Raw genomic sequence first — 10,498 nt, 5'->3', positions numbered from 1 at the left:
GTGTTCCGGTTTTTATTTATACTGTGATGCATTCCTTTGTTTCCACTCTGCTGTATCACTAACGAAACTTCGGGGGTTGTCAAGTTGAATTAGTTCTATTTTTTTCTCCCACATTCTTCTCTAGTCTTTTTCGTGGAATTCAAATCAAAACCAATCGAGCACAGAGAAAAGTTGCAAGGGTCATTTACTCAAAACTTTCGCCGCATGACTCACCCTCCTTCAACGTTGAGGAACACTCGCAGACATAATCCGAATTCGCTAACGATTTAACATCTTTTCCTCGCACTGTAACAAAGTGGAATGATTTTTTATCACCTTGATGACGCTTTGATATTCAGATATTTTATTAGCTTTATAATATTTTTACCCACCCTGTACAAGGTTCGCAGTATTGAATGTATTGAAGGTTTGCATCTTCGCACTATTGACTGCGAGGGTATTAATGCTCAGGGATCATAAAATCGGAGAGCTGGAAGCGATCAGTTCTGCGAGTAACAGCTAGTTTTCGTGGACCAACCAAGCGTCCAGGGAATGCCGTCGGGCCAACCTCAAATGTTCATAACTTTTTACTTACCTTATATAGCCACTGTGTTGTCACGGTAAAGATTCAAGGTACCGCTGCGGGCTGAGCTGCACTTTATTAAGCGGTGGCAGTCTGGTCAGCTATCATCATTTTAATTTTTTCGCAATGCTACTGCATGGCTAGATTCCAGGCGGGATCCTCAACTGTGCCTTTGCTCGGGGTTGCGATCAAGGCGTTTTCGCGATCCAGGATTTCAGGGGAGCAAGGTCTGCGACAACTGTCTTTTTTAGATCTTCGATTAGGTGGTCCGTTTCTTGAACTTTGTGCGCCATTGCCTTCGTCTTCACCTAGAAAATGAGACGCCGTAATTACAACAATTTCAATGACCTTAACTTGCTCTCTTTTCAATATCCAGCACATTTTTAGTAATTGCCAAAGGCATCGACATAGAAAATGGGAAATTTAACCGTTGAGTCTATCGCTGGTCAGTATACGGAGCCAGCAAATAGATTTAGCTGTTTTTAGGCAAAACAGCAGGAGGTTCGGTGAAGCCTTTATGTTCAGATGCAGATGCAGTGCCGAAGAAATGAGTCAGTTCCCGGCCGACTGGCCAGTCTGAGCAGAGCAACCCTGGGGCCTTTTTTGTGAAAGTTATCGTCTGACTGTTTTAACGGCTTGGCCATTTGTCAGCATCTCGTTGCTTGCCACTTTTTTTCAGTCTTGAGGTGCTATATGGCCAACCTTAAGAAATGTCCTTGTACATTGCCACTTATTTTAGTTTATTTATTTATTTATTTCAGTACCCTCAGGGCCCGAGGGCATTACAGAGGGGAGTGGGGTACAATAGACAAAATAACAAAATAACAGCAGTCACAAGTAACACAAAAATGTGAACAAAAATATGGCTCGCGCAAATCAGTAGGTTGCATCAAATACAATCAAACAAATTAACAGTCATTTAACACGAAATTATGAGCAAAGAATAAAAGTAAGCATAAAAGTAAGCATACCACGCAAACAAGCATACCACGCAGACCAGGTCTGTTTGAACTACCACATAAGCTGAAAAGAATAAACGGCAGGGCGCAAGAATTACATGTACTATGTTACCATCAAGTTAGTTAAAGCCGATGTTTTTAGAATATTTTTTTTGCAATAGGTTGACACGCGATTGTTGTCTACTCGTTTTAGGAGCTAAATATACCTAGTGATAAAGTGGCAGAAATTCCGAGCACTAAATATAGCCTGTGACTTCCGAAAGAGACGCAGTGCTGCTTTTGACAGCAGCAACAGCGACGAGTCATGCGTGAGCTGTAGCTTACATGTAATGGAATTGAATTGAACCGTATGGGAGCCAGTGGCGTAGCCACATATCGATTAACAGGTAAGGAGACGGGGCGTTTTATTTGAAGTGTGCTGTTTAGCATATGGTGCCTTATTTCAATTTAAGTTCTTTGTGTTCCAAGGTTAATACGAAGGAAAATGTCTGTCCACACGGTCGCTACATGCAAACAGCGCTCGACGAAGCTTGTCTTCAGTCGCAGAGAAAGACGCATAATAAAGCGCATGGCACGAATATTAAATGCAGAGGTGCTTGAACCCTAGTCATCAGTGGGAGTGACCAGCTTAAGCTTGACCGTCCGGCTGCGCCTGAGATTTTGCAGCCGGTGAACTATTTGTCGATAACGACTTGGAACCGGTTCTGTAGGCACCTTGGCCAATAAAAAAAATCCCAAGCGCAAAATGTACGAAAAAAAAGAGAACGGGCAATGAATGCTGCGATGGCGTCGTCATACTCAAATGGCGCAATCATTCATCCCGGTTTCCTGACATCACACTTGGCGTCACTTGTTAAATTGCTCTGGCTTGAGATACGAATTTCTTTCATTCAATCGCAAATTTCTGAAGTTTCCTTTTGTGCCAAACGGACAAAGATAAAACAGGTAGTAGCGAGTGACCAGGAAATTCAAATGCACTAACGACGTGAAATGCTGCGGAATTAGCTTCATAGTCCGAACTACTCGCTTAAAGGGAGCAAAATTTTCAAGTATAGAAGCTTAGGCGAGCTGGTGGTTGTCCATTCTTAGAACAGCGCTTAATAGACAAGGGACGCAGGAAGAGATGTGTGCACATTTCTTTCTTTAAATTTCACTGACATTATTCGAACGTGGCCACACCACTGTTGTATTGAATAGGGGGGAGGGGGATAAAAACGTTTTTCCCGCTTAACCACGGCTCACCGTCCAAACTGCCGACTCCATTCCGTGATCGCGAGCTCTACCAAGCGCACGGCGACCACGGCGGGTCTTGCTCTAAGAGAACAAAGAAACAACGACATTGGCTGACAGCAAATGTCGTTTCATGCTGCTGCAGCAATAACGCCGGCTAGCAAAAAATACGCTGAGGAATCGAGGTCGTCCGACTCACCAGCAAATTTACGAGCGAGTGTTCGCCCACACTAAGGCAGCGGAGAAACTCAAGAGGCCGGACGGGACGAGCTCGCGGGAAAAGTTCCTGCGCGACCTCGTTTCTCTGGCGGAGAGCAGAGCGCCACGCCGAAACATCCGCAAGCGAATCGTTCTCGAGACAAAAGAGACAGAGAAAAAGCTGTCTCCACCACGACCACAAGTCTGCTGGCGCTAGTGCAGCTGCGATGCAAGCACTTTCCCTTGCTAGTTAGGGGAGGGTAGGGTAGGGTAGTGTAGTGTAGTGTAGTGCAGTGTAGTGTAGGGTAGGGTAGGGTATGATAGGGAGAGCGCATCGCAGAGAAACACCCCAATGGGATAGAGCAGGGTGAGTCCTCACAACGCCTAATCTTTCTGTATCATAGAATACTAATCGCGACTACAAATCTTCCCACCTGGCTTATCACCAACATATCCGGCACACTGCCTTGCTAAGCTTTAATTTAGCCCTGGCTCACGAGTGTCCATAACGAAAAGATCATAAGAACAAATAATTTTTTCGTCCTTTTGTTTTCTTTAGAGTAAGCTGTGCATTATTTGACAGGAGCGAGGTGTGAGGAAATGACTACTTACGTCAGTCAGCTCCTGTTCCGTCCGAACAGCACGCAGGGTGGCTAGGTTTTTGAGCGCCTTCTTGTACGCGTCCGATCTGCAAGGAGGCACGCAAGGATTGTGAAATTAAGTGAAGAAATGCGTTTGCGGCGTTGTTGCAATAGCAGGTGTTCAATATGCAACTGCACTGGAAAGTGTTGATGAGTGGTGAGAGTGGGTAACTGTGGCATTGTGACATTGCTTGTTTCGTAACTATCCGATGACAGCGCTAATGCGAATTATACTCGTGAGCTATTGGAGCAGTTTCACGTTTGCGTCCACCATTCTTCCGCTTTCACCCACCGTGGCGGCTTTGGCGTTCGCCTGCTGATCTCATGGTCATGGGATCGAATCCTGTCGAAACACAAGAGCCCCTTGTACTCTGAGATGTCAGTGCACATTAAAAATGCCCGACCGAAGAAATAGATCCCAAACCGTCCACTACGGCGTCCGTTCTCGGCCATTCGTCGCTTTGGGATGTTAAGCCCCATGTTCTATAAACTCATTTTTGTGATGTTATTACTATTGTGCATGAAACTGTTGTCTCGCTTCGACAAGCGTCGCTGCCAGCTGTCCACACACTGGCCAAGGGCTGTTCAATTGCGCACCCAATCATACAGACGTGTTGAACAGAGTGCGTTAAGTCGATTCCACTATAGGTTTAATTTCACATTTTTTAAAGCAATTAAAAAAATCAAACACGATCATCCTGGTTGATCGGAGTTACTGCTGTTCCCCACGCATTGTTCGTAAATGGCATCCAAATCATGTTTGGAAGAAATGTTTCTAAGATCATAAATATACTTTCCCTTTCCATTCTTTGTTGGCCCATTTGAATGAAGACGCACCCAGTGAGTGTTGCCACCAAACATAGCGATATCGAGCAGTTAGTCGATCGTTAATAGAGATTGTATAGATGCCCCCTACAGAAGCTGTATAGGCTCCCGTAGCTTAGAGACACCTCTGATCGACAGCACGGAGTCGGCAGCTATCACGTACTCCGAGCAGCACAGGTAACTGACCGCCAGTAACGTAAGGTATGTAGAGGGCGATGCACTCTTGGGGATAACAAGAGAGTGCGCGGCCGCGCTCTTTAGAGCCCCAGTGCCTCCGTCCCGTTCGCGCATCAAAGAGGAGTTGCAGAGACACGAAACACCACCTCCGGGTCCTTCTGCGCCTGCACCCCTTTGCTTCGATGGGCAGCCAATCCAAATGCACTGGTGCTCACACATGTTCGCCCTCAGATTAAATCACCCTAGTTAGCCGCCGCGGTGGCTGACTGGTTATGGCGCTCGGCTGTCGGCCCGAAAGACGCGGGTTCGATCCCGGCCGCGGCGGTCGAATTTCGATGGAGGCGAAATTCTAGAGGCCCGTGTACTGTGCGATGTCAGCGCACGTTAAAGAACCCCAGATGGTCGAAATCTCCGGAGCCCTTCACTACGGCGTCCCTCATAGCCCGAGTCGCTTTGGGACGTCAAACCCATATAAACCAAACCAAATCACCCTATTATACATAAGCATTTCGCATGCAAGGGGCGATGAAACAAAAAAAGTTAAAGAGGGGGCAGCATGCATTCGGCGTGGAAAGGCACTGCTCCCCGGATGTCCGTGAGAAATTATTTCTAGAGTGTACTCTGCAGGAGCGGAGCTATCGGAAATCGAATCTTGGCCTTCACCTTATTCGTGCCTTTCTCTCTTTCGAGAACCCTAGCACGCTTAAAGTCCGGCGCTGTTCCACCGGCCTCACCCTGCCAAACAATGTCGTCGACCTATGTCTTCATCCACTTCTAATGCGAAACCGCTCATACGTCCTCGAACACGGAATAAGAATCTTGTGATCTGTGGGTCTTGTGCAATTGCCTAGCAACAGTGACGACAAGTGAAGTTAAAAAAGGAATAAAATACACATCCGTGATTGGGAATCGAACCGGCGGCGGCGCGAGCAGATCAGCGTCGCGGGCCGATGCGCGAAAGCATTAAGCTATATGCCCGCAGCCAAACACGCCTCGAGTTAAACTGCAGCACACTCGCGCTGTCCATTGCACATTGTCTCCAACTTCCATCGTTATATTCGTGGCTTTATTTTCGCTCATATGCTTCAGGGCAATATAAAACGGCCCAGCAGCGAGTTTTGTTAAAACACGTTTTGCACATGACAGAAAAACAGCAAATCAAAATTTCCGCCTTCGATATGTTGTCGATCATCATGGAATTGGAATCGCAGCGCTGACACACACACACGCGCACGCGCACACACACACGCGCACGCGCACGCGCACGCGCACACACACACACACACACACACACACACACACACACACACACACACACACACACACACACACACACACACACACACACACACACACACACACACACACACACACACACACACACACACACACACACACACACACACACACACACACACACACACACACACACACACACACACACACACACACACACACACACACACACACACACACACACACACACACACACACACACACACACACACACACACACACACACACACACACACACACACACACACACACACACACACACACACACACACACACACACACACACACACACACACACACACACACACACACACACACACACACACACACACACACACACACACACACACACACACACACACACACACACACACACACACACACACACACACACACACACACACACACACACACACACACACACACACACACACACACACACACACACACACACACACACACACACACACACACACACACACACACACACACACACACACACACACACACACACACACACACACACACACACACACACACACACACACACACACACACACACACACACACACACACACACACACACACACACACACACACACACGGATTGTGGCACGGATCAACAGAAAACACGGAGAAGGAATAGTTCTTAAAGTTTATGCTTTATGGTGGTTTAACGTCCCAAAGCTGCTATGAGGGACGCCATAGTGGAGGGCTCCGGAAATTTCGACCACTTGGGTTTCTTTAACGTGCACTGACATCGCACAGCACATGGGCCTCTAGAATTTCGCCTGCATCGAAGTTCGACCGCCGCGGCCGGGATCGAACCCGCGTCTTTCGGGCCAGCTATCGAGCGCCGTAACCACAAAGCTACCGCGGCGGCTAGTTCTTAAAGTGCGACACGCGAGTTGGGAAAGCGATCTGAGAATCAGTTCCGCGTTTTAGAAGTGATCTCATAGTTTTGTTTGCCATTCTATCGAGGCAAATTCAGGAAAAAAGACAATTTTTTCTCTACAGTGGCTCGTTTCAAGCGTTTTCACTGCCCAGGTAATTGAAGTGCAGTGAGGGCAGGGCAGGTGAAGGTAGCCCGCTTAGCCACGCTGCGATCCGCAGTGCAGAGGCTTCGGCAATTCATGTGCACTAGGCTAAAGATAGCTGAAGAGGGACCAGCTGCACCACTTCGTCTTTGCGATGAATGCCTGCTTTTGGGAGACTAATACCCCTGTCACACGGGACTTCTTCACGGCCTTTGCCGTAAAGTTGTCTTAATGTACTAAAGGAGGAAAACCGAAAAGGAGCAGCGGCACTGCTACACGGCTAATCCAAAGGAGCTAGAACGCGGCCTCCGTGAATGCCAAAAGTCACCGCTGTGTGTGAAGCGGCGCTGGTAACATTACGAAAATAAAGCAGACTGTAGCACTTCAGCTAAGAGGATAAGAGTGCTTTCGTATATGTTTGAAAAAGTAGCTATCACGATAATAAACGAGCGTTCTGACGGTGAGAAACAGATAGTTTGAAACAAAAGTTTTTTTTTTCCATCGTTCCCGGTTCGACCATGGTAGGCGCACTTTTCCGTTCGGCTCCTCGTTGTGTGTGTGAAGCGTGCTGTGTTTCTTATGTCCTTGTGCGTATTTCAAAGAAATTAGGTTTTGCCTGGTTAGCGTGCTGCCGTAATCATGTGCGACGAACCGCAAGACGTTAGAACGAAGTGTGTAATTGCCATGAAGAGCAAACGAAGGAAAAACAGCAAAGCGAGAAGCGCAAGCACGTGTGTGTCAATGCAGCTGCTGAAATGCGTTCAATTTCTTTCTTAGCAGTGTAGATGTCTTAAGTCATCCTCCTCTACGGTTAAGTGCACTGTAACGCAAAATTCACCATTAAATAAGATAAATTAGATACTTTTTTACGTTTGCAAAACTAAATATTGCGGCAATTTTTTATTCTTTGAGCTCGCTAGCTGGCGCTGCCGTCTGGGTTGCTCCTTTAAGCAATTTTAAGGCCGCTGACGGCCGCCTTTGCGGCTACGGACATTTTTCGCAAAGGTCTCGACGCTTTGCCGTGTAGATGCGCATCAGGCGCCTTTGGGGCAAAGGACTTAATTCCTAAGGCCTTACACGTACCCGTGTGACAGGGGTATAAGAGAGTAAAGAACCAACCCCCTTAACAATTTTGTTTTTCTGGTTTGAGCTCAAGAGCTCATGCGTGCCGCGTCGCTCGGTGTTGCCGACTAAAAGGACAACTTACTGTGTGATCGTGTCGAGAGCTTTCAGCAACGCCTGGCGGAGCACAGTCGACGTTCGGACTTTAATGTCACCTAGATCATCAGTCTTCAGTGCCCTGTCAGCAACCCTGCATGAAACAAAGTGCGCGTTGGGTAAAAGCGCATGTACAGTGAAATGTACACGCGCGAGAAACGGGCTTGTCTATTTATTTAATTTTTGTTTACCACGTATTTGTGTTCATTTATTCGTGTACTTGCTGGTTCGATCATCTATTTAGGATTTATTTATTTAGCCACGATAAACTCTAAAGGCACCCGTTGCGAGGGTATTATATGAGAGTATAATCCATGCAATACCCTCGCAATCCAAGGGCGAAAAGGAGCAAACCGAAAATTTACTGATGCTGGTGGACGACTGGTGCAGTAAACCGTGAACACATCATTTTGACCAGGATTGCTAATCAAAACAAAAAATTGGCTCCCTTCAGCGGCATGCATTGGCCATGGGGTCCTCTGTGCGTACCAATTCGCAGACATGGACACTGTTTTTTTTCTCTCGCCACCACACAACGCCAACCCATAAAGTGAAGACCGCATGAAGCGACATTCCTGGCGAGAAGACTGAAAGTACGATGACAGAACCAATGGGAAAAAATTTTGGTAATACATTCAATTTATAAGTGACATAGCGCAGTGGCGTGAAACTGCATCTTGCGATGCTGAAGCGCTCCGCCGCGGTGGCTCAGTGGTTAGGGCGCTCGACTACTGATCCGGAGTTCCCGGGTTCGAACCCGACCGCGGCGGGTGCGATTTTATGGAGGAAAAACGCTAAGGCGCCCGTGTGCTGTGCGATGTCAGTGCAGATTAAAGATCCCCAGGAGGTCGAAATTATTCCGGAGCCATCCACTACGGCACCTCTTCTTCCTTTCTTCTTTCACTCCCTCCTTTATCCCTTCCCTTACGGCGCGGTTCAGGTGTCCAACGATATATGAGACAGATACTGCGCCATTTCCTTTCCCCCCAAAACCAATTATATATATGCTGAAGCTTCTAAAATTGGTGATCCTCTCCCATACATTTCCTTAATAACTGACCATACTTTCGGCCTAACAGTCTTGCTTGTTGTATTATTCCTACCAAGCTTTCGCTGATCTATTTCAATGCGTGTCACAGACATAGCGAGCGCCGGCAGCTGTTTCGCTGAAACCGCGCTAGAAAAACAATTTTCATTAGAAAATAGCCAGATAGAGAGTAACGCACCGAGAGGGGCCTATGCTTCTGGGCGATAAACAAAATTTTCTGCAGAGCCAGAAACTCAGCGACGCGATAGGAAACTGTCGTTGCGTGGCACTCAGATTAGAGCGCGAGGTGCCGTCGCGCGGCAGGTCGCCGCGAATACGATATCATTAGAGATCTGTCCCGCAAGTATTCCTTATCCCTCACCTAGGTTCTGCCTACATACCCATATATCCGCAAATGATCATTCTCTAATTTACATTCATAGGCCGCTGGGGGTCCTCACACCACTCTTTGCGCAGTGGTACAGCGGTTAAGCGAAGCGCCACTGGCCCGGAAGATGGCTGTTTCAAACGCAGCCACCGGCGGAGCTTCCAGAACCCAGGTTGCTCGTCCCGAGCAACGTCTCGGGACTAATAATTAGTTCAGCTGCCACCTACCACGGTGGGCAATTTGTTCACAATCCGCCAGGCAGGCTGTCACCTGCCAATATGGGCAGGTTGTGACATCAGGTCACGCGACCTAGGTGGCCCGTGAGCCACGCGGTCTGGAGATTTTTTGCTCAAGCCATCGCCGCCGCCGAGTCGACACGACAGGTTTTCCGCTGATCGGAACCCTTAACGCTATCGCGTGAACAGAGCTTTAGCACAGCGTGGACGTATACCGAACCATCTGGAGGCCTGTTGCTCATAGATATTAATAGCCAGATGAGGAGCACATCTTCGCGCATACGCAACAGGTGCCAGTATGGTCCAGCATAAGTCCGCGCTAGTACCTCTCGGCTCTAATAAGACCCCTTTGAATGATAAACGGAATGCTAGCATCATTTATAGCTCTACTCTGACGAGGCTGATCTACTAAACACGTGAGCGTTATCTATAGAGTGTGCTTCTTATATAACATATGAAGGAAGCCAACAGTCACCGATACCAAGCAGCATAGGAGAATGTTTCGATAAACTTTCGGTGTTGATCAAAGGGAATGAATGTTGTCATTATTTCACTGCTAAAATATAGTTGATTAGAAAGTATGAAAACCTTCCGTCAGGGGGATCCGAACCTATACGAACTTCGAATTTTGCACCCGCTGCTGTACAAACTCAGCTACGGCGGCGGCTGTCCAATCTGATACTTTCGGATGTATTTATGTCGCC

General features: G+C 47.5%; 1 protein-coding gene across 1 annotated transcript in view; it reads right to left on the bottom strand.

Annotated features, from left to right (window-relative positions):
* Positions 1 to 734: 734 nt before the first annotated feature.
* The window catches only part of LOC144124366 (uncharacterized), a 51,093-nt gene continuing 41,329 nt past the window's right edge, over positions 735 to 10,498 (bottom strand). The window contains exons 20-22 of the mRNA XM_077656996.1: positions 8,133 to 8,237; positions 3,562 to 3,637; positions 735 to 870 (exon numbers count right to left, since the gene is read on the bottom strand). Of these exons, the coding sequence (XP_077513122.1) occupies positions 751 to 870; positions 3,562 to 3,637; positions 8,133 to 8,237 (301 nt within the window). The 3' untranslated portion in view covers positions 735 to 750. The remainder of the gene's footprint in view (positions 871 to 3,561; positions 3,638 to 8,132; positions 8,238 to 10,498) is intronic.

The sequence above is a fragment of the Amblyomma americanum genome, chromosome 3, assembly GCF_052857255.1.
Source record: "Amblyomma americanum isolate KBUSLIRL-KWMA chromosome 3, ASM5285725v1, whole genome shotgun sequence".
NCBI lineage: Eukaryota > Metazoa > Arthropoda > Arachnida > Ixodida > Ixodidae > Amblyomma > Amblyomma americanum.
This window is presented reverse-complemented; position numbering and strand designations above follow the sequence as displayed.